Source organism: Pyrgilauda ruficollis, unplaced genomic scaffold (genome assembly GCF_017590135.1).
Source record: "Pyrgilauda ruficollis isolate IOZ18807 unplaced genomic scaffold, ASM1759013v1 scaffold3, whole genome shotgun sequence".
In the NCBI taxonomy this organism is placed as follows: Eukaryota; Metazoa; Chordata; class Aves; order Passeriformes; family Passeridae; genus Pyrgilauda; species Pyrgilauda ruficollis.
This window is the reverse complement of record NW_024524377.1, coordinates 23,683,094-23,701,836: the sequence shown is the minus strand read 5'-3', so window position 1 is coordinate 23,701,836 and position 18,743 is coordinate 23,683,094. Positions and strand designations below refer to the sequence as shown.

Below are 18,743 nucleotides of genomic sequence, written 5' to 3'. Positions count from 1 at the left end.
GACCTCTAAATAAAAGCATTCTAAACATTGTATGACTATTTTTCCCTCCCAATGTACTTTAAAGCTGTGAAGCACTGGCACAGATAATATATAAAGATAATTCAACCATTTCCCCATGAGCCTTTCCCCCAAAATAAATCCGATTTTTATTCTGTCAAATTGAGTCAAATTGACAACTTCACATTACTTTGCAAAACTGAAGCTGTGCTTTTCTATTTCCCTACTTATTCATTTGTGTAAGAATTCTTGCATTCTTACTCCATAAGCAAAGATTGCTACCCTGGGAAAAGATTCAAAAGATTCACTTGAACAAGCAAAATTTTTTTTTAGTTAATTGTGCAAGGTGATGGTCCACCAAAGGGTATAGCATAGTAAACAGAACAGCCTAATAGCCTCATGTGGTATTAAATTCTACAAGGACAGCAGTTTGACACTATGATTAAATAGAATATTAATGCTTTGGATTGCTCTTACTTGGCAAAAAGAGCCACATGGAATATTTTTATACTGCTCAGCTATACAGAGATGTCAGGCTAACATTGTCTTAGAAAAAATTATGACCTTGGTGAGGTTTTAGGCAAAAAAGCAATGGTAGAAGGAAACATCTATGAATTATAGTTTGCTAGACGTATATTTGAAATGAAATTAAGCTAATGTTGAGAACAACCAAAAGTTACTACTGTCTATATGAAATCAGCTATGGATTTCTATTTCCCAATGTGGTATCTGGCATTCTTTTTAACAACCTCAGACAGAAAGTCCAAGAATTGAGTATAGGTGGAGTGTACACTTCTGGATTTATTTTGCACTACTTCCAGCTTAATAAGAAGTGCATTTATGCTGAATGTGACATTTATCATTATTTGAGTATGAAGAATTATGGAAATCAAGTTGCATTCCTCTCAATATTATTTTAAAATGCTAAGGGGCTGAACAGCTAATTACAACCTCAAGAAAATACCCACACAGATATCGGAATAAATTTGAGAACAGATGATGTCAGTAAAATCATTACATTTTCATTACAAATAGCAATAGTGTAGCAGATGTCCTGACTACCAACTTATTTATTACCTTTGTTGGCCTGTTAAAAAGGCAGGCACCTCCCCCACGAAGTAAAAATTCTTTGTATTCTGCAATGCTGCATTTGGAGAATTTCCTGGAATGGTATACCCTAAAATGGCAAAGAATTAGGTGAGTAAATGCCTTGAAACACCATCAGCTACTGGAAAGGGGCAAAGGGGTCACAACTTTTTTTTAAATACTGTAAATCCCAGTTTCTTACAACCACTGTATGCAACAGTATGACAGCTCAGTCTCATTCTCAAATCACAAAATCAGAACAAAAGAAAAATTTTAAAATGTTTTGCCTTTTTTATATTTCTTCTTTATGTACAGTATATGAAACTGTAGGTTTTAAACTTCTTAATAAGGTAAACCCACATTATCATAGTAGCTGCTATTCACCCTTTCTATTGTATGCATAATCCAGTATCCTCTCAGGTTTTTTTTAACACCTACAAGATGCTACAAGAAGTTTCACAGCTTAATACAGACTGGTAGAAGAACAATTTCATCCCATTTTCGTCTGTCATATTTGCTAATCTCTTTTCATGTCTCCCTAATTCTTATACTAGAAGAAAGAGTAATTATTTTTGCATAATGTTACAGATTTCTCTCATATTTCCTCAATGCAATCTTTTTCCCAGACTATTAAAAATGTACAATCAAAACTATTACAAAGTATTACAAAGTATAAAAGCACACTACAACCCTTTAGTAGTAATTTCTCGCTCAGAAATTGTCTGATATGTTTATTAGTCATGTTTTGAGATCTGGAAATGAGATCTATTCACACTATAAAAGTTGGGGTAACCATGCCATAAGGAGGTTCGCCATTCCTTTCCTAACAGCTCACTGCCACTGAGCTATTTCCCCACTGAATTATTCCATACAGAAAAAATGTCTCCTGATACTGATGGAGTTAAGTGAGAAGGCTTTAAAGTGCAGCTAATTATTCACTCATTTCATTAGTCAATCCTTTATCAGCTTCTACATGACCATCCTCTGCTCCTGGATTTTTTTTTTGTTTACTGTTAACCTTTTTTACAGAAGAGGCTTATTCCACAGCCTCTTCTTCTGATATTTCCATCCAAGATCAATACTTTGATCAGTTCACCATATGAAGGAATGCAGTATCTATTCTGATCAATGCTTTACCTCGGATTCCAGAAGCAAACTTATGGAATGATTTTCTGCTGCACTCCTACAGTGGCTGGCAATTACAAGTCTGCAGGGAAGCCACAAGTAACTCTACTGAAGAACTAAGCTCCTTCAGTCTTATTTGTAACTAATTTTCTCTATGATTTTTGCAATCAAGCTTCCACAATGAGCAAGATACTGACAGGAAGTGATTTGTAAGACTCAAACCCCTATATTTCAGAAGTTATTCTCTTCTAATCAATTACTTACAGTATAGAGAAAAGAATCTTTGGCAGTGTGTGAGGGTGGAGGGCAATGAAGTTCCTCCCATATAGATGTGTCTCCCCTTCAGACTTCACTGACCATTTATTTACCCAAGGACTGAGTTCCAACTGTTTCTAGTTTTTCGTTTATTAGCGCTAAAACACATGGATAAAACTGAATGCATAAGAATTTCTGCCATAATGTAAACTATGAACTCATTCCAGAGCCCTCAATTACTGATATTTATGACATACCCTGTTTCCTCCATGATGCAACCACCCCAGGATTCAGTGCAGTCACACTCTTCTCAGACAAGACCAAAATACAACAGAAAAGGAGAGAAGTTATAAATATGCTTACAATAAATATAAAGTACTACAAAAATGGAGCTTGACTAATTATACACAGATTTTGATGGTTGCTTGGCTGTACAAACTCTAGCCCCAAAAAGGAAACCAGCCCACTTGAAGACATACTAATACCTTCAATAAATACAATACTTTCAGATTACCATATCTGCAGGTTCTGCAGACTCAACAAAATTTCAGGCACTACACAAAGCTAAAAATAGTTGGCAAGGTTCTTCCCTCCGTGCTCTCAAAATAGGCAGCACAAGGCTGTCTGCAGCACACATAATATTGATGATTTTAAATGTTAAACTAACACCTTTTGTTTAAATGTTTAAATTTTCTCCTCCCTAAAAATACAGAATATCCTGAAAGAGGATTGTTACTGGACAGGCCAGCCTTTTTCCATTTGGCATAAAATTATTAACAGTAATATGTCAATCAGCCAATCAAACATTCATTCGAAAAAGTAGTTGAATGAAAATGGATTTACAGTTTACTTACAGCTATAGCACGTAAGTCAACAGTGACCAAACTCATAACATAAAAACAAAAGATCAGCACATTATGGTTGGTAAAACAGAAGCTGCAAACTGCCCATAAAATTATCTACCAAAGGTAGATGCACTGTAGTTACTACTGGAAATCCAGTTTCTCCGTGGAAAATATCCAAAGATCATTTTTGTGGCTATTTCTACTCTCCCCAGGTCTTTCTTTAGTCTTTCCCTATAAAGGGCATCCAAATAAGGACACTAAGCTATCATATCAAAAACCTCTATTTTTCAGTTAAAAAATATTCTGAGTTCCAAATTGTTTGAACTCTGTTTTACCTGTAAAACAATTATATAGAAAATAGTTTAGCAATTTGCTAGTTTACACAATTCAAAAGCAATGCTTTACAAAACAATATTCCTAAGCATGGTTTCCCAATTCGCAGATTTTTGAAGTGATTCCACAGTAAAGTCAACATTATCATTCACATTTTTTAAGAGGAAACAAAGAGAGCAGGTAGCCAAACTCCTTACACAATGCAAGTGAAAACCAAGCAATTTTCTTTAGCCCTGAAAAAGGGTTTGCAGCAGTTTTTGTACCAACACTACAGCTGTTAAGGTAACACAAATCTGGTCTGACTGTGAAGCAGCAAGATAACGAGTTGAGCAAATGTCACACTGGACTAGGTTACAACTCCTTACCATTTCTTTAGTTGTAAATCAGGTATTTTTGCATTTCAAGAAGTCAGCAATTGTTCTATTGCATTCACAGATTTCATGATGATAGAAAATGAGTTCTAAATTAAATGAATTAATGGTGCTTTTATCAATATACCTTTGAATATTGGTTATGAATCTAACCTCAACACAGGACATCACTGAGGTCATGCAAAATGTCACTAGACTGGAGGCTCTTATTTTGGTGAGGCTGAAATTTCACTACATACATTTCCAAAAGCAGCAATTCCTGTTCTATAGTTACAGCAATTTTGGCATTTCTTTCAAACACAATAAAAGAAGTGTTTGTATGTAGCTAAGGAAGACAAAAGACTCCATGTACATACTCGGCTTCCTGGCAGCTGGCTCCCATTGTATTCCAAGATTCTGAGCAAGACTCTGTGCTAGTTCCTGTGCCATGGGCAAAGGGAGGCCGTACTGCATTCCAAGAGAAGCACAATTATAAAAAACAAAAACCCATTAGTTATTGCAATGAACACTACACTGGCTCATTCTGCCCTACCACATACCTACTACTTCAATAATTCAGTGCAGTCAATCACAATTCTGTGTGCATATAAAGAAAATAAACTCAATAAAGTATGTAACAGATAAAATATTCCTCTCCTAATCTCAGGCAATCTCTCCCCACTGTTAATCTAAAGAAAGAAATTTATTTGCTATATATGCAATACAGTTTTGTAATAATAGGATTTAACCCATGTAAAAACAGAAGAATTTCATTATCAATTTAACACTGCACTGAGGAAAAAACCCAAACAATAGCAGTAAAAAATCAATACACAGGGACAATTTGTTTTATAATTTCAATGTCAAAAAATTTCAGGAAGAATTACATGCCATTGGTACCTCAGAAGATCAAGTGTCTTACAATGGTAAAACACAGATATTCAGTGCTGTGTTTCAAATACTCCTGTCTGAGATTTTTGGGTCTAAATTCCTATTAAATACAATAAAAGCCAATTCAAGTTCTTTTTAAGAGAATAATGCAGACAGGAGAAATACTCTCTAAAAAGAAAGGCACTCTGAGCAGTGGTTTGACGATAATCAAGAAGGCTGGCTGTGAGAATCCTAACTTTTTAATATGTATATTATCTTTAAAGCCCTGAATACTGAAACATATGAACTCTTGAGAATATAATGTAGAGATTCATTCTACTTTATTTCACTTTAGTCATGAAAAAAAAATTACCTCATTCACTCCTACTCCTCTGGCCACAGAGCAAACACCTCCAAAGTAACTTAAGCTGCTCCTTTTGTAATGAAATGTCACATTCCTTACAAACAAATAAAAATGAAGAAACTATAACACATTGACATTGGGCACCAGGAGCTTATTGAAAGAGCATACTCTCACACATACTATGATAGATTTCATGCACATACATCTATTTCTAGCATAAAAAGCAACTGCAAGTTTACAGACAGAATACCAGCACTGGGAGAGATGGTTTTCTATAAGCTTTGACATAAATACTATTTTTCTCTTGTAGAGTCAGAATCAGTCTTAACCCACAAACAAACCAAGGACAGAAATCTTGAGTGCCAGACTCCTAAGACAATACAGTGGTAACAATTCTTTAAAAAGTTCACGATATATTCCAATTTATGATTTGTCATGAAGGAATTCTATTCTGAAATGTACCACTACTGAGAACTTTAAAAATTATTATCTGAATCCAAACCAATTTAAGTTTTAAATCCAAATGAAAAGACTGAGAAAGACACCTAATGGGAAAATAATTTAATACTGCTCTTTAACCTTGCCTCCTTTCATTAATTGCTAATAAGCCCCAAATAATTTAGTTAAGTAATGTAATCTGGAAGATCTAAATTATTCAATAAAATGCCTACAAATTACTATGAATTACACCTATTTTAACTTCATGGTCATAACAATAAATCTACACAGCCTACAAACAACTTACAGTGATCCTGCATGTTGTATGAATGACCTAGCCTTTGAAAACTGATGGGTTTTTTTTAAATGACAGGTTACCCCATACAGGTATGTATTTATTTTTCGGAACATTCCAACAGCCATCAGAACATTCAGGCTGCAGCTTAACTAAACATTTACAGCCAGGGACTTTACAACAGACAGGATTGCAGGCACTTTTGGAAATGTTCTAGTTCATCTCTTCCCCAGCTCCAAAGAGGCTCAGCTGGAGCATGCCACATTCCACTAGCTTTGGAACATATCCAAGCATGGGCACTCCATAGTCTCTCTGTGCAGCCTGTTCCAGCATCTGAACAACTTCACAGTGAAAGGGGTTTTTTGCCCTACGTTTAAATGGAACTTCTGGTATTTGAGGTTGGATTTGATACCTTTCACCATGAGAAGAGCCTGTTGCTGGCAAACTCTTCAGCAGGTGACACAAAGCATGCATGAAAGTCACTAAGAGTGCATGTCAGCAGCACTGTGCCTGTATTATGAAGAACAAAATCAGCATTGCATTGTGATGCCTGTATTAAGGAAACCTGGAGGAAATTCTTCATCTCCTGTTTTTATCTTCTTCTGCAGAAGATGAACTACTGGAGAAATTATATTCACCATGGAAGACATTGGTTACTCCATCCTCACAGTACGTCATGCTGCTGGGAGACAGCTTAAGATCTTTCCCTATGCTGCACAGGGGAACACACATTTCCTCCTCTTTGCTTACAATGCCACGAAGTAAAATAATCCTTGCTCCAGGCTGAAGTCGTGCCTAGTGATGCAAGTGGAATTTCCCTTCAAAATGCATTGTCTTTCAGAACAATTCATTACAGCTCTAAAGGAGAAGACCTTCCATTAACAAATCATCACTGCAGCCACATGTGTGAATAAATTTACTAACTGGAACACTCTTGTGGCAATACATAATCCTGTCAGCTCTGCCCTCTCCTGATCATAACTGGAAAAGCAGCACATTACACACATGATTAGCAAAGCTAAATGTCCTTAAGGGCTCATCTAAAGACACTTCACATGTGACACTGTCTCCAGGTTGCAAAGACATTCAAATATCATTACAGATAACTATCGACATGACCATGGTATATACTACACCTATAAAAAAAGGTGTTAAATATAGATTAAGCTTCCTAAGGAAGGCAGATGTTGATTGATACAGAGAATACCAAGCAAAAAAAAGTAAGAAAGAAGAGACAAGTAGAGAAAAGCAGCAGAGAGGAACTAACATTCTAAGGATACATACGAGAGCAGGTGCACAGCATCGGCGTGCTGCTTGATGTAGTGCTGCCGGTACTTGGAGAAATCGTGGAGCATCTGCAGAGGGTCAGGGTGAATGTTAATGCGGTCTCTGTCTGTCCAAGTCTCCACAGCAACCAGAACCACCCTGGTGTTCAGCTGCTCCTTGTATATCTGAGGGCAGAGACAGGACAGGCACAGGAGTAGAACACTGGGTCAAACATGCACAGCTAGCCAGTAAGAGTAAAGCGGAAGGACAAGAGGGATAAAGCAGGAGGAAAACATGGGGAAATAGTTAGCTGGCAATGCCTTGCATTTCCTAAAAGCTGATATTCTGATCCACTTAAATTTTATGTTTTAGAAGGGAAAAAAAAACCAACCCTAGTTGCTTTTTTTTTCGAGCCACTCAATTTTTTTAAAAATTATCATGGCAAATAACTTTGCCACTGAATTTTGCAGAAAACTTGCGCAAAAATCAGGAAAGTAGAATTGTAAAGGTACACTGGGTGATCTCAAGGAAAAGAACTGTATCTCAAAGAGCAGCAAAAGACAATTTTAAAGTAGGAATTATTTAATTTCTCAGTTTTCCAATAAATCCAAATTTTAATCAATGCTGGATTTCCATTTATATAGTAGGATCACTTAATTCTCACATTGCCTGAGTGGAATTAAGGAAAAATATTCATTTTTCTATAAATTTTAATGTTACTGCAGCAATAGACAAGGAAACAACAATCAGGCATTAATAATAACAAAACAGTTTTAAAATACACATTTTAACATTGGGCATGATACTTTATTCTGACATAAAACTACTGCTGTCTTTAGGTTCAGTTCAAAATATGTCAAGTTTATGCAGAACTCATAGATCTACAAAAGATGCATTCCTTATTCACCCTGACCAGAAACCCAGTTTTGTATCAGGACAGCATTATCCTTATTAAAAAGTCAATGTATAATACTCAGCTTAGATAAAAAAGGGAAATATAAAAACAAGAGATAGGAACCAGATAAGCTCAGCTTTGTCCAAGACCTTTGAAGAGAGTATTAGCATGCTTCAGTCTCAGGGAGACAGGCTGAGAGCATCCACAGAAAATGGTTTACAACATGAGCAAACCCAATGAAATTAAACTGCCTGAAGTGACAAAGGGGTGGATCAATAAAGACTCTACTTCTGCTTGTGAGAGGAAAACTCTATTTCCTGAAGCAAACAAAAACAAAAGAATGGAAGAGGAGGCAAAGAACCTGAAGACCTCTGAAAGCCATTATCCTTTTCCCAACAATAAATCAGTAAGGAATACAGCCCACACCCTATGGACACAAGGGAATAACAAGGCAGAAATCCTGCTCTTTTTCATGCTTTATTTAAATAAAAAACCATTAAGATGTCATTTTGAAAGTTCTCTATGAAGGGACTGAATTCTACACAAGAATGAAGCTTGTGTTTCTGCATACACGTAGATAAAAATGGAAAAAAACAGACGTAGTAGAGAAAGAAAAGATGCATTAAATAACTTTTCTTAAAATGCAGAAAAAAGAGAAAAAATAATTATCAGATGAGGAAAAAAATAAAGATGCCACCTTTTCTTTGGGTATGTCCAATATGAATTGGAGAAATATTACACATATTTACATTTTTATCTGCTATAGAAATTTTTCTTTAGGCTGTTGGCATTTTCAGATCATTACAGAAAAATATTCCAAAACACTTCAGGTATTCCATATATTATAAGTATATTCACCTAAAGTTTCAATATACGTCCAGTACACTTTATATGTAAGAACAAATACTGCACTGTTTCCTCCGAGTCAAACTGTTGACAATGTTTTGCACTGAATCATATCACACAGTTCCACTGGTATCAATAATGTCACATGGAAAAGGGACTCAGAGTCAGCATTTGGTAGCCTTTGTATTCATCCCTACTAGAAAATCTACCTGTTTTCACTATACACAGAGCTCTGAAAGGTGTGTGACCATGTGTATCAAAAAGAGGAAAAAAACCCACCAAATTAATTTTACCACAAATATTACTTTTAGTTTATATGCTGTATGCAAAATTGTTTTAAATTTAACACAGATACAATTATGGTATCTGTGTCAGTTCCACCCATTTATAATGTAGTACAGTGGCATTTTTTTCTGTTTTTAAGCTATAAATAGAGATTTATAAAGCAGATTATTTTACTCACACTCACTTTTTCTTCCAATAGATATATGTATCCCTTGTGAGCTATAGTTGCAGTTTCAATCACTTGCAGTTAAATACAAATATAAATTTGATTAAATCTCATTCTTAATTGGTGACAGATAATGAAATCACCCCTGCCAAAGGCAAACTCAGTCACAAGCTTTAAGAAAAATGCCACAGATAATCTGGTAGTTTCTTAAACATTCACCCCAGGCTATTCTTCTGCAGAGGAACTTTAGAAGTGCACTTTAAAGTGTAATTGAAATTTGGTATCTGAAAATGATATCATTTTTAATACAGTGCTAAAGTAGAAGCCAGTGAATCAGTTTTCAGAAGAAATCTTGATACTTACGGCATCTACAAGGTTTACCACAGACTTTGCAAAATTGTTTGTGTATGCAGTTGAAGAACGGTGCCTTTTGAACTAAAAGAAGAGAAAATAGATTACTAATTCTTTATTTTTACAGCATGAAAGTAAAATTAATATTTTAAGAAAGAGTATGGGAAAACTCTAAACACCTTTCAGATCACAGCTTATATCTCATATTCAAGAATCCCTGGAAGATAAAGGAAGCCATGTATGTTATGCAGCCTTTCCCAACTGTAAAAGGGGCATTTAACCACAAAAAATACTATGTTTAGAATCAGAGTTCAAATGTTTGAGACAAAATTACAGGTAAACATGAACATAAACATGAGCTCAAAATTGAGAGGATGCTTTACCCATTAATATTACTTAACCTGATGAGTTAAATATCAGACTGTAGTAGCCACATTCCATCACTTTAATTGTAAGACAAGAAGATGAAGCATTTACCACTTATCCTGTGCACAGCTCTTTGCAAAGCCCTCCTTTTCTACCACAGCACAAATACTTTTGTGACATGTAGCAGTAGTCATAGGAAAAGGCAAAATGGGAGAGGGAGTGCATGGTAGAAGTAAATATATGTATGAACATGAAAACAGTTAAGCTGAATTTCTTAAATCCTAACTTCACTTTTTTTTTAATAGACCTAGATGAGCTGTATTACAAATTCTGCTTCACAATGTCTGTGCATGTCATTGCAATGGTTTCATGTCTTTCCTCATCCTGCCTCATAAGCCCCTTCTGTTCCAAGTCAAATTTTTTAAGGATGCAGCTATGGTATCTGAACACGAATCCTTATAACTTTCAAGAAACTGTAAAATTATAAACCAAGATTACATTACACAGTATGATTTGCAGATAGGAAAAAGAAGTCTTCAAAATTTCACAGAAAATGAACATGAAATTGCTTAGAACAGGAGAAAAAAGGATTTATCAAAAAACTTACTAATTTCCACTGCTGGTTAAAAGCAACAAGTCTCATTGCCTCACAGTGTTCCATGAATGTGTAAGTTATTCTCTCTATGAAACACAGTACTTAAAAAGAGGCCTTGGAAGAAGGGAGTCTTCTCTGACTAACTGAGTTGCTGCTCTCAGGTCCAGTGCTAGTAGGTGCCTAGGGTGCACACTGAGAGGAGCATTATACCATGGACTGCTCCCCAGAGAGCAAGGACAATGGCAAAGGGGGAAAGGGTAGCTTTGGCTTTTTGTTTTGAGCCAATCCCAAACCTTTCCAGAAGTGGAAAGGTAAAATAATATGCTTTGGAAAATGTTCTTTTGGAAAATGTTCTTGGTTTTCATGAAAAAATTAAAATGCTAAAATCAACAATAATATAAACTTAATGTGGTTAAACACAGATTTTAAAAGAAATTAATCTAAACCAGTAAAAAACACAACAACCTAATTTAATGTGTTGAGATATCTTTATTGACAGAGGAAAGGAAATGTTGTGAAAATACACAGTATTAATGATTTAACACAATGATCAAGGAGGTTTAAGATACTTGTTCCGATGAAGACTTTTTGTGCAGGGGAAACATGCCCTCTCCTGGTAAGTAGAAAACCTTGAAAACCTATTTAGTGAGCTCCTGGACTGGCAAGCTGTGACTCCTAACTGTGAACACTTCCCTAAGTATGTCAACTTTATTCTTTGAAAAGCACTACTATCTGCTTCTAAGTCACTGATAACTATGAAGCAAAAAATCTTGTGCTGTAAGTTCTAACAAATAAAGCTTTAGAGGAGACAACAGTGTCTGTAATAAGTGTAGTGAACACCTTCAAGCACGTCTGCAATACAAGAGGCCAGGGGAACAAGACAGACATAGGAATATTTTTTCTTCATAAGGAACACCAAGCATAGACAAAATGGCCATAACTTCAGTTACTGTGCCCTACTGCTAAATAACAAACACCTGAGCACTCTTAAGAGTAGTTTCCTACCAGGTGGCTTTACAAATGAAAACAGCTCAAGAAATTTCTGTCCTACTTTTCCCACCCATTCAAATTCCCTCCACAGTGCTAAATTAACACAGATAAAATATAGGCTATGTTTGCCCAGACTACTTCTATGATTTATTAGACAGGTGAGGGGAGGGTACATTATGTGTCTATTCAGCACTGGAACAAGTATTAATTACTGCAACCTGTTCTGATATCTTCAATTTCTTGCTCTTAAATATCATCCTTTAGTGTTGACAACAGAACCCATAACTCCATAAAGCACTGGGAAACTTGCAGCAGGGTGAGAGACATAAAAAGCTCTTTACTTCCAAATAAAATAAGTAAAAACTATTGAATCAGCAAAATTTGATTTGAAAAAAAAAGAAGTCGTGCTTACAACAAATATCACTTAGTCTGACTTTTTCCAGTTATCTCTCAAGACAAAAAGAGGAAAAAATTTGGCTTTCATCCCCCCGTGCATTTTGTTTGTTTTTTTTTTTAATGACAAACACTTTCTGAATCAAACAAACAACTTACTTTGCACTCCATTATCACTCCTGTTTATAAGTATGGAATAGTCATGAAGAACAATCAGAGTTTTGTCTACATGTTTTGCTGCATTTAAATTTTAACCAGTAAAACTAAAAGTAACAAATTCTGACCTCTTTCTATATAACTTCAAAGATAGGATGTAATTTTAGAACATTTAGTGTGTTTGTTCTGGACAAAAATGTTTTATTGTTTTACTTTGTTAGTGATGAGCATATTACTTTATCCATATGAAACCAAAGTGTTCCAGATTCATTTTGAATATATAATTGCCCCAGAAATTCTTAGGTAACATTAAGTTTCATTAGGTATTATGGCCTACAGCGTGTCTTACAGTACAAATGTTAATAGCTGCTGATAAATAAAATCCTGGGCCCAGAAAAGGGTGACAATTTGTAGGCTGTACATCAGCCTACAAACTGTCACCAAAAGGCAGACTACCACTGAATTGATATACTTACCATTTTATGGTCATTGACTATCATGAGCTCCAGATATTTCATTTCTTCAAAGACACCACGAGATAACTGATGAATTAAAGAAATTCTTTGAGAAATCATGAAGATGTAGTTATTTTCAAAAATATCTACAGCTGATTTTGTTATACATACATATAAAATATCTATTGTTTAGGGTATGCAAAGCAGTAAACAACTGGGTGACAAATGCAAGTAGGGTAAAGAATCATAGCTCCAGTAACTTAAACACTGGCTCAGAATCTGAGCCACATCACTAGGAAAGTTCAGGGTCTACTCTTTTTGCTTCAGTGCAGACACCACCACTGCTTTCCTCCTCCTTACATTATGTACTATTCACCACAGATTTAATGAGGAAGGAAGTTACTAAAAACATAAGCACCCTCAAAAATATGGTGTGAATTATGCAACTCAGTGAAGAAATTCAGAAAAATCTCATTTAACTCAATTATTCCCCTAACTGATATATATGCATGTGAAGATCATGAGGACTGCCCACTTAGGTTCTCCCAGTAACCCAGTTTTGGGTGTCCTCATTTGGACTTTTGATTTAATCATGCTACTTAATGAGCCAAGTGACAATAAAAACAGGTATCTATAAAGTAGCAAGAGTTCATTCAAAATTATTCTTTATTCTCAAGCAGACAAAAAAATTAAAATTCTAAAGTAATTTCCACTACTAAATTTCGATTTAATTGATGCATAACATTGCTGTGACTTTAGAAAGTTTATCACCTTTCTTCCAAATTTTCTATTTTTGAAGCAAAGTCTTGTTTTCTCATTTGGTAACTCTATTATGGGACAATATTAAGCTTCTAAAAAACACTCGTTTCATAAACCCTGTATTCTCTTGACATTAAAAAAATACAGAAATTAATGAGTTTGGTTTTACAAATGGTCTTAACTCAGAGTCAGACTTCTACTTACTGCTCTCTTTCTTCTTCTCCTTCTCCTCAGCCACTGCAGTTCAGACAGAAAGGGCCATTCAGAACTAGAGTCGGTCTCTGTAAAAATTACAATTTAAAAATTATTTTAAACTACTTATGTACACCATCCAAAAGTACATTAAGATCACAAAAATTAGAAACACCCTTGCTATCCAAAAGCTCATTTTTAAAAAGATAGAAGACATATCAAAACTCAAGTAATTCAGAAATTTTAAAGCATGCAAGGAGATGTGAAGAAATTATAACCTGGGCTTAGAATATACATTTTCTTCCATCTCATTTGCCTCAGTACATTAATATCACTGATTAAATTCAGTGACTTTCAGAGAAAAGCTAAATACAGGTCTGTGGATGAAAATCTTACAGCTGCCTTTTGAAACACCTATATTGCATTGCAGTAATTGTGAAAAAAGGCAGGTAAATATCTATTTTTTCAAGATTTTCTAAATAATCAGCAATTTCATAAATACTGCTAGCTTAATAGTAAAATTTTCCAATATCTAAAAACTCACAAGAAAAACATACCAAGGTCCTGCAACTGCTTGGAGGCTTGTGTCCCATAAGTTCTTTGGATAATATGTGGCCTACTTTTACCGTCCTAAAAAGAAAAATATGTGAAAATTTTATTCTAATTAATAACATCAAGTGAAAAATGTGGCACTTCTTTCAGTATTTATCATTTTTATCATTTTTTCTATAAAACGTAAGCAACTATAGTACCAATTTGGGACAGTACTAATCTGAAGCAATTTATTTGCAAACCTGAGCAATTCATGGAGCCTCTCTGCTTCAGCAAATTGACCAGTCTACAAAAAAAGAGTGTCACAGATGTCTTGGAGATTACCTTAAAAAAGTCCTTTAAAAGCCTTAGCATTAGAGAACACAGATCCCTTATTCCAAAAAATCAAACTAGAATGTCGGCATCTGGTTGAAATCTTCTTTCCACAGATGAAAAGGAACTACTACTATTTATGAAAAAAACCCTAATTGCAGCAAATTGCAAGAAACCAACCAGTTTATCTATCCTCAAGAGGACCCTTTCACCCAGTTTTATTGGTGTATTCCACACTTTAAAAAGACAAGATTTTTAATGCATATTTCTTTAGAAATCTGCCATGCCCCAAATTATCACATTTGAGTAACTACTCTAGAAAATAACTCCTTTATTCCGTAACACCTCCTCTGCAGAGCCTGCCAAAACAAGCAATTCTTATCAAAGGGTAGGTTGCTACTGTTCTGTAACTTCCATAAGAAATACACAGCACACTGAAGGACAATACAGCACGTATTTGCTGGATTTTGGGGGGAAGGAGAGGGAGTTTTACATAGTATCTACAATAGTTAAGATTAATCAAGATGAATAAAGTACATGCTTAAGGCTGTGTTCAAGATATTTATCTCATGTACTGTAATAAAAAATGAGCCTCTGAAAGCTCTCTGTAGCTGTATTATTTCCAGCACGTTTGAGAAAATTATGCATCTCATCTGTTTTCTTATTTAGAGCTCAACTTGAAACCTTGAATTGGCAAATGGTATCTCAGTTTTATAACCAGAACTTTTGCTCTGCTTACAATTTTTAGTGAAATACCACTCAGAGAGATATCCTGGTGGTATAGCAAGCAAGCAAACAGTTTAGTCAAATTTTTTTCTTCCTTGTATAAACACAATCTCCATGAATTTACTGTGTCTGTGTTGTCAGTTTTTAGAATTGCAACCTTTACGAACATGTGCTACATCACAGATACACAGCAGGTACTGCTGCTCCTGGGCAGACTGATTCTTTTAGGTGTAATATTTTCCCATGTCTCTGAAGTTTCATTTGTAGCCCAATAATTGACTGTCCACATGACACCGAGGCCTCTGAATGTTGATCCAGTTTGACAGTATCAGCCAATGATTTTGCAGGTCTTTATTCAGACTCCAATTTCAGCTTTCCAGTCACTACAACGTGTCAGTTCAGCAGCATCAGTTATTTGTCACATACTATACATATACTGTCAAATACATACTAGAGTGAGACAAGCTTCGGAACTGTGGCACAGCATCTGCAATATAGCCCACAGATCAAGCAGGATACAAACCTTGGGAATTCTTTGTCTCAATGTTGCAAAATCATTCTGCTGAAAATCACTCAGAGGTTAGAAATATACCTAGTTTTACTACTGTCTGTGAAACTCTGCCAGCTGTACTAAGAGCTAAAGTTTTAGAAACGGTTGTACTTGTGAAACACAAAATACAAAAAAAAAAAAGGCAAAATACTTGCATAAATGCAGTCCTATATGCCGATCCAGCATAATCTTGAATTTGAATATGCTGGATCACAATCATTTAAGATATACAATGATCACTGACTGAAGACATACAAAGTTTAAGATACCCAGATGTAATTATCTATTTAATTCTGCTTTTTGTGGAATCATGGCAGGCCGAGAGCAATCTGATGCAGCTATTTAGAGAGGAATGTACAAATGAGTTTCAGAGATCCTTCCAATGAATTTATAAAAACTTTACTTCAAGTACTAGAGCAAATTGATAAGCACTTTATGACAGTCCATAACCGTGTGCTTTGGGAAACAGTTTTACTTGCCTGTTTCCACCATCTAAATGACCAACAGCAAGTAGGAAACAAAGGATTAAAGAAAAGCAGAAAAAAAATCATAGGTAAATCATAATTACATAATTGCCACCTTAAACAAATTCAAATCAAGTGTTTTAAAATACTTTTCATTTTCATATTAATGCATGAGACCTATCACTTATTGATTTATTCCAATACTTTTATTTGGTGTTCCTTGAGCAGTCTCCTAAACCAATTAAATTAGACAAAAATAAACTTACTGCAGTGTGGGTCAGATCCATTGGTTCTATCAAGTACAAATAAGTATTATCTTCAAACATGCCACTAGAACATGGAGAAAAAGAAGTGATATTTAGGATTACAAGGCAATGAGTTTGACTCCAGGATATGAATTTTGATAAGACAAAACCAAACTTAGGGCTGAAAAACTGACCAATATTAAATAGATGTTCATTACTACCACCTGTAGCTAGAGCCAAGATTGGGGAATTATCAAGATATGTGACACATTTTAATGGACTAACACTAAACGTAGTGGCAATGCAATGATAAAATACCAGAAGGGGTAAAGATTTGACCTTGGAAAAAGGAAGTCCTATGACACACCCTAGCATGCAAAATATAATCAACAGCTGAGCTGTACTTAGCAGGAATTAATGCTAATTTGTTGCATTTTTTCCTTGTACAATCTAACAAAAAGATCCATTTTTCTGTGACAGAATCATACATGAATACTGAGCATACAAACTGCTGAAATATAATTCTTGTTTATCCTTTACCATAATAAGTCATCTGGGGAAATATTTACCTGCACTTACTGTATTCAAAGGTTTCATGAGACAGCATCAAAACACTAATTCCAATGACAATAAGAAAAATTTCAAAACATAAAAAATCTTTGAGCCTCAAATGCTTCAGCTCCTTCTATATTAAGAGACAATATTCAAGAATAATAATTAGTTATAGCCTTGTTTAAAAAATGAGAACATGCACTTACTGAAGTCCATTACAAGTTGAAAGAGCAACTTTGGAATCCTTCACACCTCTGATATTTCCATGGTAGTAACAATGCTCTCCCCCCTAATAATTTTAAAAAACAAACACACACACAAAATTATCCTGATTTCATGTCTGTTGCGTAAAACCAATGCCAAAAAAATCTAACAGTAACATTAATCTCATTTATGTACTTGTCTTTACTGTCTATCAGCAATAAGCTCAGGTAAACTAAAAAGTATTCTCAAAAAGTTTTATTAAAAACTCAAGCGTGGTTGTCTCTCAGCCATTGTTTGAAAAACCTACTGTTCATCATAAAAATAGTATGAGAATTTTTAATTCTTGTGTCATGTCATCTGAACTCCAACATGCATATTAAACCCATTCTTCATGTAATGATTATAACTCGAGACAGTACAAAAAATGTAAACGCTCTTTGTCTATGACAGCATTATTTCCACTTTGCATCTTACTTAATGAGTTATTCAGATTCTAATTTAAATTCCTTACAAGATATTGTATATAATTAAATCAAAGTACTTCACAGAAAGTAATCATTCTGCGTTTACTCTTCCATCAGTGAGAATGCATAAAACATGCTTTTTAACCGCTAAATTTGATTATGTTTCTCACACAAAGCCTTTCAAGATTTTTTTTTCTTTAAAGATGATCACCTGAGTAAAGAAATTGCTGTTTGTTCTTCGGTCATTTTTGCAATTAACTCTTTCTAGTAAATAGTTTTAATTGAGATCTCACTTCTTTAGATCCACATCAGTAAACAAAACAACTTTTTACTTGGGCATAAAAAGTATTACAAGACACTGCAAAGGACCAGGACACAGTCCTTATTTGACCTCCTACACAAATTGTGTGGGGTTCTGGGGTCTTTTTATCATCTATAATGAAACCTTTTCCACATTAACGTGACCTCAGGAGCTCTATTATCACTTCTAAATACAGCAATTCAGAAAACATCCCCTAGGAAGTTTGGATCAAGTTACTGCAGCATGCAAAGGTAGCCCATTTGCTGAGTCTGAAGTTCTAATATAATTTTCCAGTCAGATTCATGATTCAGCAACCGCAGTGCTCAATGCTAGTGCTGCAGCTGACAATTGCATGAGCTAGACTAAATGCCAGGGGGAATTGTTTTCTTGCATCATTTAGCATTTTTGCCTATTCTGCAGAATACTGAGTCTTAATGGAACAACTTCCTTTGTATGTAACATGAAACTGTTTTTCTTCTTCAGTGGAAGAAAACAAAACAGCATATCTCAGTAATTACACAGCAATGGAGTTGTTTAATTCTGCCCTAATCTGCCATTTATTATTTTATTTGAGATTCTCTACAGAAAGGTCAAAATAATAAACCAGACATCTAATACTTGGACAAACAACAGTCCGGACTTTCCGAAGACACGAATACAACCAGAATGCTTGCTTGCCTCCACTCTAAATACAGATATA

At 35.0% G+C, this 18,743-nt stretch overlaps 1 protein-coding gene across 1 annotated transcript in view; it reads right to left on the bottom strand.

The window, feature by feature from the left end:
* Window positions 1-18,743, bottom strand: part of ADAM23 (ADAM metallopeptidase domain 23) — a 59,320-nt gene that overhangs the window by 19,454 nt on the left and 21,123 nt on the right. Inside the window, exons 5-15 of the mRNA XM_041473494.1 lie at window positions 17,281-17,363; window positions 16,544-16,607; window positions 14,231-14,303; window positions 13,686-13,762; window positions 12,744-12,809; window positions 9,780-9,851; window positions 7,243-7,409; window positions 5,235-5,319; window positions 4,369-4,459; window positions 2,721-2,769; window positions 1,075-1,174 (exon numbers count right to left, since the gene is read on the bottom strand). Coding sequence (XP_041329428.1) covers window positions 1,075-1,174; window positions 2,721-2,769; window positions 4,369-4,459; window positions 5,235-5,319; window positions 7,243-7,409; window positions 9,780-9,851; window positions 12,744-12,809; window positions 13,686-13,762; window positions 14,231-14,303; window positions 16,544-16,607; window positions 17,281-17,363 — 927 coding nt within the window. The remainder of the gene's footprint in view (window positions 1-1,074; window positions 1,175-2,720; window positions 2,770-4,368; window positions 4,460-5,234; window positions 5,320-7,242; window positions 7,410-9,779; window positions 9,852-12,743; window positions 12,810-13,685; window positions 13,763-14,230; window positions 14,304-16,543; window positions 16,608-17,280; window positions 17,364-18,743) is intronic.